The sequence below is a fragment of the Oryza sativa genome, chromosome 2 (genome assembly GCF_034140825.1).
Source record: "Oryza sativa Japonica Group chromosome 2, ASM3414082v1".
Classification (NCBI taxonomy): domain Eukaryota; kingdom Viridiplantae; phylum Streptophyta; class Magnoliopsida; order Poales; family Poaceae; genus Oryza; species Oryza sativa.
Window position 1 is genome coordinate 34,032,886 of NC_089036.1, and position 20,868 is coordinate 34,053,753.

Consider the following 20,868-nt stretch of genomic DNA (forward strand, 5'->3'; position numbering starts at 1 on the left):
AGCTAGAGGTCAACGAAAGCGAATGGACGGACAAACACAGACACAGGTTTGTGCAAAGCGAATGGACGGACAAACACAGACACAGGTTTGTGCTGCTTAGTACTACTGCATGATGCCCGCGGCTCTTTTGACCCTTTTTTCTGCCGTGGTGCGTCCCAGGAAGGGCAGCAAAAAGGACCAGATTCCGTTTCATTAGGGCACCCGCAATGATTATCTATAGGCTCTCTACAAGAGATCCATGTCAGCATATTTTCCTACTTGAAAGAGATTAAATGAAGAGAGAGCAAAGCTATCTACTAACCTGGAGATAGTTTATAGAAAAAAAAACGAGGCAATGCATTAGAGAGTTATAGATACCCATATAGACATACTATTGAGGTAGTTTACTTTAATCTAGTCTATTGCTGAGATGTACATGTTTTATAGAGAACATCTTACTTTACCATTGCGGGTGCTCTTAGTACTGCAAGGAGTCAAGGACTACTACTAGTGTTGCATTGTTGCTCGTCTAAATCGTAATGATTTTGGATGACGAAAAGCGCATGATCGATCGATCCGTTGGACCGAGCGTGACACGCTAAACCGCATAGCAAAAGCAGATGCCATAGACACAGTCACTCAGATATTTACAAGCAGTGCCTTCATGGTAGTATACAACTACCTACGTCGGCGTCTCCGAGCGCTGTGCACTGTCGCTGCAGCAAACGCCTCGCGCGTGCGCAGAAAACGCGCGGCGCCACACACGGGCGGGCGGGGCCGCGGGCGGAGGACGGACGGGCACGCGATTCGCAAGGGAAGTTTCCCGCGGACGCACGGACGGGAGGGGTGATGGCGATCGCGAGCAAATTGCCGAGCCGAGGACGCGGCGCGGCCATCTGCGGCTATGCGCGTTCCTGGCGCGCGGGCGCACGAGGGGAAGTCCACCTACGAGTCACAAAAAGAATGGAGGGATCTCACGCGCGTCCACGTCGTGAGTCGTGACGTGCTCTCCTTCCTCGGGATCCCCACCGGCGCCTCGTGCGCACGACAGCTGGGGAATAGAGAAACTGGACTTGGCGGTGGCGAGTGGGCGACTCTGCTTGTTGTTTATGCACTCGGAGGCAGCTCGATTCGCTCGTCCCGTGCTGGCGGTTAAACAATGTTCAAAACCAACTAACGAATCGTCATCTGGTACAAACTAGTACTCCCTCCATTCCTAAATGATCTTCGTATTACCAAAAATAAAAGTTCCAATTTGATCATCGTATTTCGTTAGGAAGCGGCAGAAATCATGGACGGCGCTTCGTATTAAGCAGCACTGCATACAAAGTTATGTTGATCGATGGGGTAGTAACTGCTCCTTGCTTTTGCTGGTGAAATAGGTAGATCATTTAGGTGGTGTTTGGGAACGAGGGACTAAAGTTTAATCCCTCTCCACCTTAGGAATGAAGGGAGTACTACTCCACCTTATGCACTCGTAGAGCCTGGAGGAAGCAGAAACTCCTCCCCGTGGATGCTCCCCACCTTGGGCTTAATTACTTTATTAGTCGCCGCTAATCGATGGCTTTGGGGGTTAGTGGTGCACTTGTTACTGTGGTTAATGGTAAGCAAGCGAGAGTTGTTCAGATTCTTTTTTTTTCTTTTTCTCTCTTCTTTGGCGATTATCAGAAGGGAGAGATGAGAAGGTGGGTGGTAGGTGGTCGTCGAGGGGAAGAAGGGTATGAGAAATAAAATGAGTTTTTTTTTCTGATCCGAAATGATTTAACTGACCGGGAAAAGAACACTTTGAATGTGTAGTAGTAGTAGACAAGACTGTTACTAGTACTAGGCGAAAGTCATCAGCATCCATCAGGTCCTGGCTGAAGAAAAAAAGAGCAGAAAAGGCCGTGGAAACAACGGGTGGCGACATGTCGAGGCTAACGGTTTGGACCCCCAATGACGACATCTGTCAGAGGAAAGCCGTGAGGTGACTGAGGTGCCATTGTTTGGTTGGTTGTCTTGCCATCTCTAGATCGCTGGCACGTTCCAGCCGAGCTGCTGCAGGCAAATGGTGTGGCATTAACCATCTGGCATATGCGATGCTGCTGCACACTTGCCTAGTACTCCCTGCGTTTCAGGTTAGGGTATAAGACGAAAGTGCTTTAAATTTGATTAAGTTTGTAGAGAAAAATAGTAACAATTTTAACCCAAGAAGAATTATTATGAAAATATATTTAATTATTGATTTGATGAAACTAATTTAGTATTATAAATATTACTATATTTGTCTATAAACATAGTCAAACTTAAAACAGTTCAATTTTGTACATAGTCAAAATATCTTATAACCTGAAATGGAGGGGCAGTAGCTATTTGTCCCCAACTCCCCAAGTGGTCACCGCAAAATGGCTTGATTAGAGCTAGAGGTCAACGAAAGCGAATGGACGGACAAACACAGACACAGGTTTGTGCTGCTTAGTACTACTGCATGATGCCCGCGGCTCTTTTGACCCTTTTTTCTGCCGTGGTGCGTCCCAGAAAGGGCAGCAAAAGGGACCAGATTCCGTTTCATTAGGGCACCCGCAATGATTATCTATAGGCTCTCTACAAGAGATCCATGTCAGCATATTTTCCTACTTGAAAAAGATTAAATGAAGAGAGAGCAAAGCTATCTACTAACCTGGAGATAGTCTATAGAGAAAAAACGAGGCAATGCATTAGAGAGTTATAGATACCCATATAGACATACTATTGAGGTAGTTTACTTTAATCTAGTCTATTGCTGAGATGTACATGTTTTATAGAGAACATCTTACTTTACCATTGCGGGTGCTCTTAGTACTGCAAGGAGTCAAGGACTACTACTAGTGTTGCATTGTTGCTCGTCTAAATCGTAATGATTTTGGATGACGAAAAGCGCATGATCGATCGATCCGTTGGACCGAGCGTGACACGCTAAACCGCATAGCAAAAGCAGATGCCATAGACACAGTCACTCAGATATTTACAAGCAGTGCCTTCATGGTAGTATACAACTACCTACGTCGGCGTCTCCGAGCGCTGTGCACTGTCGCTGCAGCAAACGCCTCGCGCGTGCGCAGAAAACGCGCGGCGCCACACACGGGCGGGCGGGGCCGCGGGCGGAGGACGGACGGGCACGCGATTCGCAAGGGAAGTTTCCCGCGGACGCACGGACGGGAGGGGTGATGGCGATCGCGAGCAAATTGCCGAGCCGAGGACGCGGCGCGGCCATCTGCGGCTATGCGCGTTCCTGGCGCGCGGGCGCACGAGGGGAAGTCCACCTACGAGTCACAAAAAGAATGGAGGGATCTCACGCGCGTCCACGTCGTGAGTCGTGACGTGCTCTCCTTCCTCGGGATCCCCACCGGCGCCTCGTGCGCGCGACAGCTGGGGAATAGAGAAACTGGACTTGGCGGTGGCGAGTGGGCGACTCTGCTTGTTGTTTATGCACTCGGAGGCAGCTCGATTCGCTCGTCCCGTGCTGGCGGTTAAACAATGTTCAAAACCAACTAACGAATCGTCATCTGGTACAAACTAGTACTCCCTCCATTCCTAAATGATCTTCGTATTACCAAAAATAAAAGTTCCAATTTGATCATCGTATTTCGTTAGGAAGCGGCAGAAATCATGGACGGCACTTCGTATTAAGCAGCACTGCATACAAAGTTATGTTGATCGATGGGGTAGTAACTGCTCCTTGCTTTTGCTGGTGAAATAGGTAGATCATTTAGGTGGTGTTTAGGAATTAGGAACTAAAGTTTAATCCCTCTCCACCTTAGGAATGAAGGGAGTACTACTCCACTACTTACTCTATTACTCACTCCGTCCCATAATATAAGGGATTTTAAATTTTTGCTTGCACTGTTTGACCACTCAAAAAATTTATGCAAATATAAACGACGAAAAGTTATGCTTAAAGTACTTTAGATAATAAAGCAAGTCAAAAAAAATAATAATTCTAAAATTTTTTGAATAAGACGAGTAATCAAATAGTACAAACAAAAACTTAAAATCCCTTGTATTATGGGACGGAGGGAGTACTACAAATCAACGAATCGTCATCTGGCGCAGTAGCATACTGAACACACTCGTTGGTTCTGTTTAGAAATCGATCTCTTGTTATCTAGTTCATTTGGCAGTGAGGTTGCCTGGTTGCTGATTGGATATTCAGGCGAGCATCTTGTGACAGATAGACACTGTGATGAGGGGAGTAGAGTAAATTGTGTTTACGAAGAAGCGCGTCATCTGACAGTCACTAGCACAAGAGCACGACTGCTTTAACATATTTGCACGCCAACCTTCACTAGATTAATTTGATTTATCTGCAACTAGACAGCATCTCTTCGTTTGCTAAACGTATCAACTACTAGTATCAGCCTGATACTAGTAGTTGATACGAAAAAAAAGCAACTCTGATTAGAGCCGTGATAGAGGCCAGGGTAGAGAACATGTGGGCGTGCGCTATCGTGTGGTGTGCCCGTGCAAGAAATTATAATGGATATGAAAAAAATCCGACCAGGGTTTACCTCTTCTTGAGGAAATATCCCAAGTGTTGTATTGTTAACACATCTATTTGGTTACGCGAGAGGTATCTCAGAATATCATATTTGACCAAAGAAAGAAATAAAAGGAAGCAAGCACAGACAGTTATCAGCAAGAACTCCGATTAACTATACCATACGTCCATAACTGACTCAGGAACAGCAAACTCACATCCAAATCTCTTCCAGGAAACATTTCTTTGGCTTATTTTGAGCTAACTTTGTTATAGGAAAAATATAATCACTAGAGAGGACGGAACACACCGAACATGGGAATTTCACAACATCTAGTGGTAGGGGATGCTACAGCTTCTCTAGTTTTTGATCCAGATTCTGAGAAGCTATAGTTATAGAATCTAGAAAATAAACTAGAAACCAGAAACTGGGAAACAAAGCTTCCCAGATTCTGAGAAATTGGCTACCAACCAGTTGCTTCTCAGATAAGCTCCCCAAACAGACCCTAATTTATGGTATGGATCTCTACGGTTCCAGAACCAGACAAGCAACATATACTTAGTACAGATATATTAGATGAGTGACGTACAGCACATAAATATGAAATGGATATGAACTGAGGCTGTTATTAGCTCTAGGTCAAAAGAGTAATTCACAACAATTGAGACATGAAGTGCTGGCCACTTGTTCTGAACGGTTGAGATACAAATAAAAGTAATAAACCACATAAACAGAAAGAAAAAAAAAACATATTTTGTCTAATGGCCGCCGGTAGGAAGAATGCAGAACGAGAATATTTCATCTGAAGGTCCCATATATAGAGGCTACTATTATGGCGATGCAGTGCAGGAAGAAGGCCGACAGATGCGCAGAGTGAAGGAAAAACCAGAAAGAATAAAGCCAAGGGGTGGAGTCGGTGGAACCGCTTAAAAGGTAGTCTCTGCCTCTTGCGGAAGCCAACCCAGCAAATTCCTTTTGTCGCTGAATTACAGGCTGCAGATGAATGCGATGTTTTAACCCAACGACTGACATGAAGATTTATTTTGCTGTATCAATCTCTTGATGCATGGTTCTATTAAAAAAATGGTCTATTTACTTGCACGAGCTGCACTAATCACTAGTTAGTATTGCTCAAAATGTTATCAATTTTATGAGAGGAAATATGTTACTAATTTGTGACGATGCAGCATCTTCAACGAAGAGTGCCAACCACAACGAGGCATCATAGGCAGGAAACAATGGAAGATTCTCTTTTGCTTGCAACTTCACATGAAGCAGGCAACACGCTCGAGGAATGAAGAGTGCAGAACAAAACCATGCAGACAGAGCCGGTAGTTGGCTGAGTCGCTTAAGCAGAATGATCCCTCTTTAGCACATAGTAGAAAGGTAATATGTCTTAGTTGCATATTACATCCATCCCATAAGTTTTTTAACGTCAGAAATAAGAGGCTGAAATATCAAGGCAGATAAAGTAGTAAACCTTAATTGAAGTCAATCAGTTGATGCCAGTCTTAAAGCATTCATGGCATGCAAGCCAAAGAGCAGACGGTCAAGCACAGGCATCAGGGTCTAGCTCCTGCTACGGCGGTACCTGCCACCATCTCTTCTGGAAAAAAGGTGAAAAGCAGGCATGCATAAGAATGATAAAGAATATATGATTTATAAAGCCATACAAGACGAGAATTGTAAAATTAACAAAATATGCCTTACCCATCAGCATAAGGAGAACCACCTCGGCCACGTGGTGACCTGCTGTAGCTGCGCCCACGAACTGGTGAAACACTGCGGCGCCTTGGAGAGCGATCACGAGGACTGTAGCTTCTGTTCGCAGAATAATTAGCTCAGTTCCTTTCTTTTACATCATATATTACAATAAATTCAACAACAAAGTAGGTGTTTAATAGAACAAGTGGATTAACTGCAAGTAAAAAGTGGATCACGCGAAGCGTATTATGAGACAAGAGTTATTGATGTGTAAGTCCCCACCTTTAACACAAAATATCAAAAAAAAATTGGGCATGGAAAATAAAGTTGACACCAAACTAACCATACTACTATATTTATATACAACATTGAGCACTATAAAGTTACCTTCTACCATAGGTCGGGCTCTTGCGGTATTGAGGGCTGCGACTGCGGCTGCGACTCCTGCTACGACGCTTTCCACTACCCAGACCTCCAGGACCAATACGCAAACGACATTCACGAGCAAAGTGCCCAGTTTCACCACACTCATAGCACTTCATCTCAGACCCACCATGTCGATCACGACCTCCGCGGCTACTTGAGTTCCGTGAGAGCTCAACTCTCCATCCATTCTTGCCTATTAAAAGAGGAACCACGCATTTGAACAAATCCTGATAATGCATAAATTAATTCTAACTACACAGGGACAAAGCTTGCACAACCTATGAAGATGATTGGTCAGGATGCATTTTAATACAATAGGATAAAAGAAATTCAAGAACTCGAGATAAGAGACATTGTCAAACAGATAAAATTTCCTGGCCACTCAAAGCAGGGGTGGGCATTCGGTCTAGACCGAAATTTCGGTCCGGTTAGTTCGGTCTTTTAAAAATTCGGTCTTTGGAAACAGGAAACCGAAGTTGTTAAGCAAAAATTACTAACCGCTACTTCGGTTAACCGAAAATTCGGTTCGGTCTTCGGTCTAAACCGAGGTGCCCGAACCAGAACGTGCGTCCTCTTCAATCTTCTCGTCTTCTTGCTCCTGAAAACCTCCATGGCTCCACCTCAGTCACATGGGACGGATATCCACTAGCATGGTGACAAGTGCTGGCGGGACGGAAGGCGACGACGCGGCAGAAATCAGCCGCGCGACGCAGACGGCACGCGATGGCGCAGCGGCCGGCATGCGGCTGTGCAGCAGGATCAGCAAGCCAGCAGCCTGTGGCCTCCTTATGGCTTCCACGTGACCACACGATTGCATGCGACACTGCGGCGACGCCGGCGAGCAGCAGCATGCGGCAGCACTGCAGAAGATGGCGGCGTGGAAGGAAGGGGACATGCGATGCGACGAGATAAGTGGTGCGCCGGCGGCGCGTGGCCTAACTAGGGTTAGGAGTGCTTCGGTCAATGGAATGGTGGGGTCATGGGGATTGGGTCATTGACGTGGATTTGGGCCTCACCTTGTTGTTGGGCTGTTTTGGTCCATAGGATGGTCACGTTGTCTGCTTAGTGATTGTATTGATTTGGTTTCTTCGGTCCTCGGTTTCTTCGGGTAGTATTGCACGATGACCGAATCTTTCGAAGTTTGTTCGGTCTTTCAGATGTCACACCCGAACAAATGACCGATGCCCGAGAGTTCAGTCTTTTCGGGTTCGGTTTCGGTTTTTTCGGGTTTGGTCTTCGGTTATCGGTTTTAATGCCCACCCCTAACTCAAAGCTTGATTCAAAAAGAGCAAAAAGGACAAGAAGTCTACCTGTATTGCTAATTTGACATATAAAAGGTCATCAAAATAGAACAAAAGAATTTTCTGACAAACTTCAGACAGTGTGCAGAAAAAACACCGTTACATACCATCTAAATCACGGAGTGCATCCTCAGCATCCCTCTTGTCATCAAAATCGATAAATGCAAAACCAGGTGGTTTACGGGCAACCCAGACACTGCATGGAAAAATACACTTGAAAATTACATCAACAAACATACCCGCAACGTCCAAATAACTTATAGTACAAGGGGTACCACTATATTGAGTCAGGAATAGATGGCCATCCAATTAGCTAAGAATTTTTTATTAAAAAAAAGGTAAAAGGACATAGAGTTCTGTCACACTTAAAACAACACATATCATCAATCCAAACGTAGGACTATCATGGGATGCACTATTTTCCTCCTGGTACACGATTAATGAACTTCTGTCACTAAAATACCATAAGACTGATGTTATAATGCAAGCAGAATATAGTTGCATGAATATGCACAAGTCAGTTATGGCATTATGCACAGCTGGGATGAACTATTACCCTTCCGGCACACAATTAATGAACTAGTCTATCCAAAAACTACACAAGACTAATGCAGCACAATGCAAAAACCAAACACCCAATTAGATGAAGTGGAAAAATTGCCTAGGCAGAAACTGACCTTCGCAGAACTCCAAACACACGAAACTCATCTTCAAGTTCCCCGGAAGTCACTCGGGGATCCAAGTTGCCAACATACAAGCGGGCCATCGTGAACAAATCCCTGAAGTAAGAAAGGAACCAATTATAGCTCTTCCCTAAATATATTTCTACATGAATGCAAGAGGACCAAAAGATAAATGTTACACCTTCAGACCATAAACTATGACTTGCTACAAGCTAATTCAAGAAGCTTTTCAAGCTTTTTACTAAGAGTGCAGTTCTGAATTCATTTCATCCACATAGTAGTAAAGAGCTAGGTGTCAGAAATCTGAAGCTGATCGACACAACATGAAACAGCCATAATAGTCCACAGTATCGACTTTGGAGATTCTTACCTATTGCAGTAATCCTTAACCCAACCTCGGACCTTTCAGGTTTAATCAGTACTACCTCCGTCCCAAAATAAGTGCAGCCATAAATATGCGTGCTCGGCGTTTTGACCATCCGTCTTATTTGAAAATTTTATAAAAAATATTTAAAAAAATAGTCACACATAAAGTACTATTCATGTTTTATCATCTAATAACAATAAAAATACTAATCATAATCTTTTTTCAAATAAGACGAACGGTCAATCGTTGGATATGAACAGTGCTAAAACTGCACTTATTTTGGGCCAGAGGGAGTATGAGTTAAAAAGAACATATATCGCTTAAAGTGAAGCATCACAGATTCTCCACAGGACAGCAACACAGAACTAACAACATCCAATTTCATACCCTTGCGCACAAACCAAAAATAGCCCAACCAAAAGTAGCCCTAATCGAGAGCCGCCCAAAAAAGAAAAAAAAATCACATCCCGTCACGAGATGAGCTTTCCTACGGTTCCTCAACTAGAACCGGCTGACGGATCGAACCACATAAGCAACGAAACCGACGGAATCAAAGTGGAGATGGGTTTCTAGGGTTCCGAAAGCGGAGGGGATCGAGGGTCGTGGACACTCAACGCATGAGGTGAAACTTCAAGGTGCATGGAGTTACCTGCGCGGGAAGGGTGCGAGCGACGATGGCGTGTGGACTTGGCACCGGCAAGTCCCCGCCGCGGCGGCCGCGGCGGTGGCGGTGGCGGCGGCGCTCTAGGGGCGAGGAGACCTCCGCTCCCGAGCGATACGAGGGGGAGGAGAGTGACGCGGCCAGCGTGGTGGTCGAGCGGAGCCGATATATATTGGGCCGCTGGTTTCACGCGTGGCCTCGGATGGGCCTAGCGGATGCTATCCATGAATTTCCGTGGGCTTCACGGCCCAACAGGTTGCCTATTTTTCTTTTGGAATAAGTTCATTTTGCCTCCTTCAACTCATGTCCGACGTCCTGCTGCTCCTGTCGCTCCACTGAGGTCCCGCCGCCGCCGCTCCCGCTGCCTCGCCGTTCCGGCGAGGTCCCGTCGCTCCGGCGAGCTCCCGCCATCCGCCTCGCCGCTCTCTTCATCTCGCTCGTCGTCGAGAATAAAGAGGGAGGAGATGAGTAACTGACATGTAGGCTCAAAATTTCTTTTCCTTTCTATTTAGGTTTCTTTTTACTTTAGTGCTACGTAAGCGCCACGTCGATGCACATAGGATAAAGACCAAGTCAACCCGTCACGTAAGTGCTAGGTAAGAGAAAACCGCCTCCGAAACCACCGAGGGAGTCGATTTGCAACGGTCTGGTTTTACGGTTGAGGGGTGCGATTCAACCAGACGCATGAGTCGAGGGAGATAAAGTAGACTTATTACTTTTCTTTTCTCTTGACCCCCTGGGCGAAGCAACTGCCAAGTGGGCCCTCACCTCGTCGTCCCCGCCGCGTCCGGGCGCGTCGCGTCGGGCGCACGCACGCACCAACCGACCATCACGGCGCCACCGCGGCCACGTGGCGTTCTGTACTTATACCCCCCTCTCCCGCGATCTCACTTTCCCCTCATCTCCGCTCCATTCCCCCCTCCCGTGTCGCAGCGAGAAGCATCCATCGGAATTCTCGTCGACCACCGCAACCGCCATGGGCGGCGCCCACAGCCGCGAGGACCTCGACCTCACCTCCTCCGACGACGAGGACGACGACGAGGAGTACGACGCCCAGACCGCCACCTCCGCCGCCTCTCGAGAGGACATCCTCCGGACCTCTACCCCCTCCTCCCTCGAGTTCCTCGACGCGAAGCTGAAAGCGCTCGATCTCAAGTACCAGGCGCCGAACGCGGCGAAGCTGTACCTCCACGTCGGCGGCGCCTCCGCCTCCGCGCGCTGGGTGCCGGCCGAGCGGCGGGCGACCTACGCCTTCGTCGACAAGGCGACGGCGGCGGGCGACAGCGATTGTGGCGGCCCGAGGTGGGTTCTGGAGGTTGGTCCGGGTCCCAGGGTCTCCGCCCCCGTCGGCCCGGCGCTACAGCTCAAGGCGCTCCCCGCGCAGCGCCGGGCCGATTTCGCCGCGGGCGGCTCCGTCTGGGCGCTGCGGCTGCCGACCGACGCCGCCTTCCGCCGATTCCGGCAGGAGTACGACCGGTGCCTGTTCGAGAACACGTATGGCGTCGAGGCCACGGATGAGGGCCGGAAGGAGGTGTTCGGCGCTGACTTCGCCGCGTGGGCGCGCCCCGGTGAGTCCGACGACGCCGTCTGGGCCGACGCAGAGGACTCCTTCACCCCTCCCGTTGCGACCCCGGCGAGAGACCTGCTCGAGGAGTTCGAGGAGGAGGCCGGGGACGGCAGCATCCAGAGCCTCGCGCTGGGCGCGCTTGACAACAGCTTCTTGGTTGGAGGGTCAGGGATACAGGTGGTCAAGAATTTCCGGCATGGCGTGCACGGCAAGGGCGTCTCTGTGAGGATATCTGATGGCCGTGGTGGTGGGAACGCGTACATGACACCGCAGAAGGCTCTGCTTATGCGTGGCGAGACGAATATGCTTCTGATGAGCCCTGGAGAGACTGGCACTCGCCATTCCAATGGCGTCCATCATGTTGATATAGAGACTGGCAAGGTTGTGGCTCAGTGGAGGTTTGAGAAGGATGGAACTGACATCACAATGCGAGACATCGCCAACGACAGTAAGGGCGCGCAGCTGGAACCCTCTGGATCAACCTTCTTAGGATTGGATGACAACCGGCTATGCCGGTGGGATATGAGGGATTCCAGGGGCAGGGTGCAAACAATTGGGAGCTCATCTGAGTCACCGGTGCTGCAATGGTCGCAGGGCCATCAGTTCTCAAGGGGCACCAATTTCCAATGCTTTGCAAGTACAGGGGATGGTTCGATTGTGGTTGGTTCTGTGGATGGCAAGATTAGGCTCTATTCCAAGAGTTCGATGCGGATGGCGAAGACAGCATTCCCAGGGCTTGGATCACCAATCACACATGTTGATGTTACTTATGATGGGAAGTGGATTCTGGGCACTACTGATACATATTTGATCTTGATCTGTACCATCTTTAAGGACAAGGATGGTAAAGAGAAGACAGGATTCAGTGGGCGTATGGGAAATAGGATTGCAGCACCAAGATTGCTGAAGCTCTCCCCATTGGATTCAATTTTGGCAGGGTCCGAGAACAAATTCCATGGCGGGCAGTTCTCTTGGGTAAGTGTGAATTTCCTATTTTGTACAGCATATTGTTTTTCATAATTGAGATAGAACACACGGTAGTGAATGTTCCTATTTTGTAATCTAGTAAAGCCAAACAGAATGTTGCTTCATATGTGCATGCTAGCAAACCATCTACACTTATCTATCTTGTCTATAGTAAAAGTTTGTTTTCACTTATGATCAGTCAGTGCAAGCGTTTCATATCCAAAATGGCTGCTTGTCAGTAATTTGCTGTGCCTATAATACAATCTGACCAGGAAAATGTGTTCACTCTATGTCTCTATCTCCTATGTATGTTAATTGACACATTAATATCTTGAAATAATCATGCTGTACCTTTTGGGAGAAACTGGTAAAGTTATGATCCATCCCAGTTTAGGGTAGTACGGCTAATAAATATGTTTTCAGTTAATTCATTGGTAGCAAGTATGTTCAATATTTACATAAGCTTGTTAAATTAAAAACAAGCTTATTGACTGCTTGTTTGGAACATTTGGTTGCTTGAAGTTCCAATTCTCAGCTTGTCAAGGGGCTAATGAGTAGAACTAAAGTAAAGAACCCTGCACCTTAGGCCCTAGCTCTGTTTTTAACGGATCAACCTGTGACCTTGTCATAAGAGTGTATGAAGTAATTGCAGTAAATCAGTTGTTTCACTTGCGTCAATCATGTTGATTTTGTTCTAGTGGCAATCAGTTGTTTCACTTACGTCAATCGTGCATTATAAAAAGTTTCATCCTGCAGTTCTGTTATGTCCATTTGGCATTTGGCATTTGCCATGTTAACTTTCTTGCTAAATTAATGCCTACATGCTGCATAATTATTCAATTTGTTAAGTATATGTCCTTATGTATGTTCCTCTATATGTTCTGATTTTCCCAGGTAACAGAGAATGGGAAGCAAGAAAAGCATCTTGTTGCGACAGTTGGCAAATTTAGTGTCATTTGGAACTTTCAGCAGGTGAAGGACAGCAACCATGAGTGCTACCGCGATCAGGAAGGGCTCAAGAGCTGCTATTGTTACAAAGTTGTCCTGAAAGACGAATCCATTGTTGACAGCCGTTTCATGCACGAGAAATTTGCAACAACCGACTCCCCTGAGGCTCCTCTGGTGGTGGCAACACCCATGAAAGTCAGCTCCTTCAGTTTAGCCAATAGACGATTACACTGACAGTCTTATTTTGCTTTGCGTATCATGGTGGGAGAATCTACTGGTTTTTGTGTAGCTCACTGCTGTTCCTTTCGTGGTGCGAGAATCTACAGGTTCACTGCTGTTCCTATTGGTTCATTTGTTACTTGATTTTGGTGTAGCAGGCATGTTGATAATACTAGTACTCTTTGTGAAGATTGCTGGAGTTGTAATACTTGTTAGTTGTAACTAGGTTTCGGTGTACTCTTTGTAAATGTTGACGATAGCGTTCTGGGTGAAGACCTAATCTCTTCTGGGACTGGAGTTGTAACTAATCTGCGTTTTTATGGGGCTGTTTGGTTCCCAGCCACACTTTACCATTACTTGCCAACAAAAGTTGCCACACCTTGCCTAAGGTGAGGTGATCAAATTGTTAGCCACAACTTACTAAGCCTAAGGGAATCTTGCCACACTTTTTTGAGCCATTGACACGTGGGACCTAATTTGTTGGAGGGGAATCTTGTCACAACTGTGGCTACAACCAAACACCTGTCAAATTTGCCTAACCTTAGGTGTGGCAAAGTGTGGCTTGCAACCAAACACACCCTATGTCTATGAAAGTGAGAATATATGAATATTTGAAAGCAATATGTGTCTATCCTCTTATCTGAATGCTTGTACTTGTTCCTCCCTTCCGTCCATTTATATTTTAACTTCTGCCCAGTGAATCTTGACATGACGTGAATCACAACATATTGCTGATTAGTTCAGTTCATAGTCCAGAAACCAAATAGTGGAGTAAGAGCCATATACAGTTGCTGGTGATGTTAATGGGCCATGGAGGCCCATATTCACCCACGGTGGCAGCAGTGGCCTGACCCACATCATGTAAGTACATGATGGTAATGGGCCATAGAGGCCCATACGTACCCACATTGGCAGCAGTGTCCTGGCCCACATCAGTACAGTAATCCTCGTGCAGAACAATCGAATGGCCCGGACTCCCGGTTAAAAGGATGCACTCACAACATCTCAAATGGCAGTGCGATGCACTGTGCGCTGGTGTGTCCATATCGACGTGTCGTCGAGATCTCGTTCCATTGCCCTCCAATAATACGAACTCCACTCCTGTAGCCGTTGTAGGACGTCCTCCAAGGCTCCAAATCCACAACCTCCGGCCACTATTGAAAGCCGTACCTCATCCATGCCACGAACAGCTACTCACGTGTACTACTAGTACTACTCCTATCTTTCTCTCCTTTTTTTTCTGTTGCCCTCACGCACACGATGACACGAATAATCGTGAATCATGGTGATGGAGCCAAGTGTCATCACCGCTAATAATGGCGAGATGATCGATAACCAACTCCCGTTTCCAACTTTCCATGTACTAGTAAACGCCATCGACAAAGGCACAAGCATAACCACCGGCACTGCGATGCTACGCGACGCGACGCAGTGCAGCCGTGCAGCGCGTTTTGCTACCAACCATAGGGTTTAGTGTGCGTGTCCGGACCAGAAAATATCCAACACATCGATCACCTATCCACCATTAGCTCGATTGGAGATCGCGCAAGGCGAGACGCGATTAAATGACGAAGCCTTTGGACGTCCTGCTCGTACGCAACAGAGGACTAGTAGAAGAAGCTTAAGAGCATCCCAGCAGATCATTTAAATTTGGACTTCTATATTTCTATTTGAATGGTCATCCAAAAAAGATTCCTCCTCTATACCTTTACCCACTCCAATAAATCATCCATATTACAGCATTCATATCACACTATTCTATATTTTACTAATATTTTTTAACTACCCATATATATCTAATGATTTTTTAAGAGGCATATATTTACAATGGTTTGAATAGGTGTTGGTTCGATTTAATTGCAGTTACCACTTTGAGAACACTGTGTACCACCTTTAATCCTCTTTTAAAACCACATCAGCCACATTTACCTTATCCTCTCGCTAAAAACAAAACAAAACAAAACAAAATCCACCAAATCCATCGCTCCTGGGAGACCAACAGATAGTGAGAGGCGGGCGGAGGAGCGACGGAGGGGATGCGGCAGGATGGCGCGGCCGACGGGGGCAGGGCGCCATGGGCGGAGGTACAGCGGTGCAGGTGGCAGGGTGGCGCGGCGACACGGACGGAGTCGCGATGGGCAACGCAAGCGAAGAAGCAGCGACGCCGGTTGATTTGCAGTGGGGGCGGCACGGGCGGAGGCCGGATGGTGGCGGGGCCTCCACTCCGGCGATCTCCAGCACGAGCGAAGGAGCAGCGGCGCCTGCAGTGGGGGCGGCGCAGGCGGAGTCCGGATGGTGGCGGCGCGCGGCGGAGGAGCAGTGGCGGGAGCAGTGGGGCGGCGCGGACGGCGGGGCCTCCACTCCGGCGATCTCCAACTGCAGACCCGGTATGTCCATCCTCTCTATTCCCCTTGGCACAGTTCGGATGGTGGCGCGAGTTCGTCGGAGCTGGGCAGTTGGGGGAATGGCGTGAGGAGAGAGAAACGCCAAATATGGCATGGAGAGGGCTTGGTTTGGAGGACATCTAAAATGGCGTGTGTAATGGAGACTCTGCTGGACCGTGTTTTTTCACCTCCATACGCCAAACATGGGATGGATGTCCGGATGGAAGCTCTGCTGGGCTTGCTCTAATTTCGATCAGCGGAGGGCAGGTGAGGTGAGGTGCGTGTTGTGTGTGTGGGTGATCTTTGGCGCGCCTCGTCGGCGATATTCGTACCAACAACTCCTTAGATCCGCAAAAGATTATGGCAAATTATTGATCGGTAATTAGCTCCTAGCAATTTGAAGAAGATGAGAAAGCCAGCTTTTAGCTTTTAGTTTTTTTTAGTGAGAAATTTTATGATCCTAGAAAAAGTATTTCGATGTATTTAAAGTTTAGACTAATTTTTATCAAATTTTACATTAGAAAGTGTGATACATTCTGGTAAATTTAAGGATGATAAAATTACCTTTTTTTTAATTCAATAACTATTTTTTTACATAATGAAATAAAAAGAAAAACTGTTTAGAGATTTATTATTATTATTTTTTTGGGAGAAGTTCTTAAAAACACCATCGATACTACTACCTCCGTTCCATAATATAACAACATAGTATTGGATGTGACGTATTCTATTACTACGTATTTGAATATAGGTTTCATGGGAGTACGATCGAGTAGCTGTTTCCAAGAGCCTTATCCTTTCGTTGGAGAAAGCATGATTTTTCCATGCTTTTGGTCCCGTACTAGCCCGGAATTGTGTCATGTACATGGGCTACTGTGATGTCCTTCCAGGAGGCTAGACAAGTGGGCTGGCTTTGGGCCCATTCGGCTAGGGAGAAGGAGACTAGAAAAGAGGCAAAGCAGCCAGCAGCCAGGGTCATCGATGAATCAATTACCAGAACGCCTCAGACGATAGCTTCTTCCTCCTTGCTGCTGCTTCCCCTCTCAATTCCTATTCTCTAGTCCCAATCTCCTGCTTCCTCTTGTCTGATCTCTCTTCCTAGACTATACCTCTCTTTCTCCTCAATTTTGTATCCCTAAACACTTATATTCTTGAGTAGATTGTAATATATCGGTGGCATTTATGTGAGAGATTTGGTGTGATTGTGTTGGTTCGTGACAATATGGTATCAGAGCAGTCAATTCGTGGGGTTTCTGGTGTGGAGATGAAGTGGGAGAGCGCTGGTGGTCAGAGGAACTGCCAACAACTTGGTGGTGGTGTCTTTGGAGGAGATGCCCACCACCTGTTCGATGAAATGTCGACCTGTCCAAGAGGCGATTCAGCTGCTGTCCTTCGCGTCACCGTGAGCCAGATCATATATCCAGTGACATCTGAGGTGTTGCATCAAGTGTACAATACCTATGGAGCAGTGGCGGTGCAGGTTCTTGCAGTGAGCACATGGCAAGTCAAGGCTCTTGTGTCATTTATGTCCAGCCATGACGCGGAGAGGGCTCGGTCCGCCACCCACGGTCGCGACATCTACGACGGGGGCTGCTTAATGGATGTGCAGCACGTCCAGATGTTCCCTGGAGATGGCGCCACCACCACGCACACCACCTGTTTGACAATGGTACCAAGTAGCGCCACCGCCAGGCCAGCGGCCAAGAGTACTGCTGCTACACCAGAACGCGTGTTCCCTGCTACAACAGCTTCATCTATACCCTCAATTACATCAGCAGCCATGGTGACATCGGTTCCTTTCAACGAGACCAAGAAGGCTGAGACTGACATGGACAAGGCGGTAGAGAACTTAGACAAGACCATTCAAGACCTGTGCACCAAGATCGATCGGATGCTGGAGGCATTTCGCCACACCAAGGTGGATTTATCCTTGAGCAAGGATTCCACTAGAGATGTGGCAGCGTTGAGCGCCAACACTGATCCAACTTCCATCGCATTGGAGGTCAGTACAGAGGCCGGCTCAACTAACCATGTTGACACAGCCAAGCTTGGCATGGGAACAACCATCGAGTGTTCAATGAAGTGTGAGAACCAGTTGGCTGATGATGATGGTGGCAAAGACATGGCCAAGGAGGAGTGGATGGAGCTCATGGAAGTAGATACCAAGTTCACCACTATGTATTTATGCTTCAGAGATCCATTGTTAATCATCAATGCAATTCCTCCCAGGAACTGGAGTTGGTGCTTGAGCCGTGACTACTTTGGAGTTGTCGGCCTCTCTTTCGTTTCATTGAAATTGGAAGTACTCTATGGTTGCTTTGACCGGAGCTCAGAATACACAGCTAGCCCTCCACCAGTACCACCTTGGAGAGCAGCAATTCCACGGAACAAAGCTGAGATGACCTCAGGTTCTCGGCCGTTACCATGGCTTGATCCACAGCTTTGTCAAGGCAGCGGAGGCGTGGTGGTAAAACTCTTACAACCCTGGCCGCCACTTATTCAAACAAGTGTTTGAGCTGAAATTGAAACACTGAATTTATATGGTGAGTCTCATCAAGTCTCCTTGAACTACAGCGTTGCCCAATTCATGAGTAGAACAATTAATTCCACTGAGGGCTTGCTGCAAAATCTGATTGTTGGATGGTGTATTTGGTATGAGATATGTCTCTCTGGTGCCTTTAGGAAGGCCTATCAGCACACACATCATTCAACCTATGGTTGGGCATATGGGGATCATGAATTGTTCTTGCTGCTGATGCTGATTTCCCATCTATCACCCGATGCATGGTGTGATTGTTTGTTCAGTGGAGCTAATGTTGATGGTAATTGCACTTGCAAGTCACATGAGAGACGTACCCATCGCCATGCTCGGTTCTATACTATTCCAATTTCATTTCAGGTTCAGAGTAACAACAATGATGTACTAGATGATACTTCTTGGACTCAATTTGGATCAAACAATGGTGAGGCATTTAGGGTTTCAACAAGAAAGTTGGTCAACTTGCAACCTTGGCCTCCTCCTTCGCAATGGAGGAGTGAGGTATTCAGTTTGTGTGCAGCAGGAGGGCAAGGGCTCAATTTTTCTTGGAAGTGTATATCTGAAGGGAAACTAATGTTATGGACAAATGTGAAAGTTATTAGAAGAGAATATACAAACAAGGTGTTATGGCTGTCAGTTGCCAATTCTTGGGATTTAATATGGGCAGTGCTACAACAGTTGCTATGTACATCTGAGCTTATTCTTCAATGGAATAATTAACATGGGCAGACACATGAGCTATTGTTACAAAGGGAGCAGCTGAAACTTGGTGCAGTCCATCTCAGTTTGGAAGCTAGCACTTTCAGTAAGAATTCTCGTGGAATAGAACTGGTTAAATGTTCAGAGAGATGCCTCATTTGTTTAGTTTGTGAGGACAGCATAGTCTTGCACACATGGGCCTATCGAGTGGTTAAATTAGTTGATGCAAGATTGGTTGGTGATCAAGGTAAAACCATACAATTTTTAGCAATTTGGGAGTTTGCAAACAAAGAAGTAGCTCTCATTCAGACAAAGAAGCATATGCATGTTTCTCAGCCCACTGATCTCAATATTTGCATGTTACATCTGGGCTCTCATGGAGTATATGCTGATAGTAGTGGTGAAGAAGGCGTGAAGGCTTGGTGGTTGAGGCAGCAAAAGCATGGTAGAGAGTGTGGTTGTAATGCTCAGGTTTTATGTATGTTGGATAAGTGGATTCAACAGTGGGCAGGGTCTACATCAGATGGTTCGAAGGTCATCAAACAATTGTTCTGGGATTCTGCCCAACAAGGCATTTCCCTGCAGGTACCTTGGGATCTTGGGGGCATTAATCTGGCGAGTCAGTTGCATCGGCTTGGGGACAAGCCGATTCTTAACGGGGGAAGAATGTCATGTACATGGCCTGCTGTGATGTCTTTCCAGGAGGCTAGACAAGTGGGCTGGCTTTGGGCCCATTCGGCTAGGGAGAAGGAGACTAGAAAAGAGGCAAAGCAGCCAGCAGCCAGCAGCCAGGGTCATCGATGAATCAATTACCAGAACGCCTCAGACGATAGCTTCTTCCTCCTCCTTGCTGCTGCTTCCCCTCTCAATTCCTACTCTCTAGTCCCAATCTCCTGCTTCCTCTTGTCTGATCTCTCTTCTCAAACTATACCTCTCTTTCTCCTCAATTTTGTATCCCTAAACACTTATATTCTTGAGTGGATTGTAATATATCGGTGGCATTTATGTGAGAGATTTGGTGTGATTGTGTTGGTTCGTGACAAATTGCCGTGGTAATTTAAGGTCGGAGTTAGTTATCGGTTGCTACTGTTTTGGTTTGCCTTGGATTCGTGCATATTGATAGCAGCAGGAACGCATGTTTAACCCCAAATTATGCACGACACAAGACACGCATGCAGTGTCCTCTCTCTGCTTCCTTTTGTCCCTGGTCCTCACCTAGCTTGTGTGACCAAACTACAAGCTGGAGTAGCTAGCTATTGCGTGCAGTCCAGTTACTCCGTTTCATTGGTCGATGCTAAATCTAGTTATATATCTAGATGAAGAAATTAGTACAGTACCCAATATAATATACAATGCAATTATGCAAGGAGCCGTACGATCTCCTCCCAATTATTTCTGCACGACATGGAAATACCAATTAGACCATGCAAGGAGAGCCTGCATCCCAGCACCTGTCTCCTAAGCATCCTGCATATACACACACACACACACCTATTTTGTTCGAGCAAACTCGATTATTGGTTTGACCTGATTTAATTTATTCGATAAAGTCATGCCAAAACGAGCCGATATTAACGGAGACCACAGGAGCTGACCAATATATACGGGTACACTTACAAATGACCTGTTGACTTTGTGAATGTATAGCATTCTCAGGGGCAGAATGGTCATGACCCAGATCAGCAACGAAAGGTAGTAGTGGTGCCAACAACTACTACCAAGTCTACAATGGTAGTAGTGCATACGTGTGTGCCAGTAATTTAATATTGTTATGGATTAGGCACAGAAATGTGCTGGTAGTTGCCTCTGGAGCAAGATTTGCAGATATGAATTAAAGTAGATTTACTCCTACGTTCCAACAACTTCATTTCTTCGGTTATTTTCTTAATGGACTTCTAATTCGGTACGGTCTCGCGCGTGCAATATATA

The 20,868-nt window shown here is 46.7% G+C and overlaps 4 protein-coding genes across 9 annotated transcripts; 3 read left to right on the forward strand and 1 right to left on the reverse strand.

Annotated features, from left to right (window-relative positions):
• Positions 1-5,081: 5,081 nt before the first annotated feature.
• LOC4330968 (serine/arginine-rich splicing factor RSZ21-like) lies at positions 5,082-9,759 on the reverse strand. Of its 6 annotated transcripts, none has more exons than NR_184403.1 (8): positions 9,606-9,759; positions 8,584-8,685; positions 8,014-8,102; positions 6,567-6,798; positions 6,186-6,296; positions 5,956-6,081; positions 5,645-5,841; positions 5,082-5,468 (listed from the first exon to the last, which is right to left on the reverse strand). NR_184403.1 is itself a non-coding variant. In NM_001416981.1 (6 exons), exons 2-6 carry the CDS (start codon positions 8,670-8,672, stop codon positions 6,045-6,047), a joined length of 558 nt encoding a protein of 185 aa, NP_001403910.1. In that variant the 5' UTR covers positions 8,673-8,685; positions 9,606-9,759; the 3' UTR covers positions 5,824-6,044. The 6 variants fall into 6 exon arrangements, 2 of the variants coding, with proteins under 2 accessions (NP_001403910.1, XP_015622568.1); XR_010739011.1 differs by having other exon boundaries at positions 5,956-6,078; positions 9,606-9,755; XR_010739012.1 differs by lacking the exon at positions 5,645-5,841 and having other exon boundaries at positions 5,956-6,078; positions 9,606-9,755.
• A 757-nt stretch (positions 9,760-10,516) lies between these two features.
• Positions 10,517-13,623, forward strand: LOC4330969 (protein CYPRO4). The gene is made up of 2 exons (NM_001416980.1): positions 10,517-12,159; positions 13,045-13,623. The coding sequence occupies exons 1-2, from the start codon at positions 10,594-10,596 to the stop codon at positions 13,330-13,332; spliced, it is 1,854 nt and encodes a 617-aa protein (NP_001403909.1). The 5' UTR covers positions 10,517-10,593; the 3' UTR covers positions 13,333-13,623.
• Positions 13,624-16,678: 3,055 nt separating this feature from the next.
• LOC4330970 (uncharacterized) lies at positions 16,679-19,949 on the forward strand. Its single transcript, XM_015768487.3, has one exon. The coding sequence runs from the start codon at positions 16,924-16,926 to the stop codon at positions 18,214-18,216; it is 1,293 nt and encodes a 430-aa protein (XP_015623973.1). The 5' UTR covers positions 16,679-16,923; the 3' UTR covers positions 18,217-19,949.
• Positions 18,289-18,960, forward strand: LOC136355346 (uncharacterized). Its single transcript, XM_066307839.1, has one exon. The coding sequence runs from the start codon at positions 18,289-18,291 to the stop codon at positions 18,958-18,960; it is 672 nt and encodes a 223-aa protein (XP_066163936.1).
• Positions 19,950-20,868: the final 919 nt, after the last annotated feature.

Excerpts from the sequence above, each read along its gene's own strand:
- LOC136355346 (XM_066307839.1), top strand. The coding sequence starts at position 18,289 with ATGAGTAGAACAATTAATTCCACTGAGGGCTTGCTGCAAAATCTGATT.
- LOC4330970 (XM_015768487.3), top strand. The coding sequence starts at position 16,924 with ATGGTATCAGAGCAGTCAATTCGTGGGGTTTCTGGTGTGGAGATGAAG.
- LOC4330968 (NM_001416981.1), bottom strand. The coding sequence starts at position 8,672 with ATGGCCCGCTTGTATGTTGGCAACTTGGATCCCCGAGTGACTTCCGGG. Across the intron at positions 8,103-8,583 it reads GTGTTTGGAGTTCTGCGAAG|TGTCTGGGTTGCCCGTAAAC; the intron begins GTCAGTTTCTGC and ends TTTTCCATGCAG. Across the intron at positions 6,297-6,566 it reads AGCCCGACCTATGGTAGAAG|AAGCTACAGTCCTCGTGATC; the intron begins GTAACTTTATAG and ends TTCTGCGAACAG.
- LOC4330969 (NM_001416980.1), top strand. The coding sequence starts at position 10,594 with ATGGGCGGCGCCCACAGCCGCGAGGACCTCGACCTCACCTCCTCCGAC. Across the intron at positions 12,160-13,044 it reads ATGGCGGGCAGTTCTCTTGG|GTAACAGAGAATGGGAAGCA; the intron begins GTAAGTGTGAAT and ends TGATTTTCCCAG.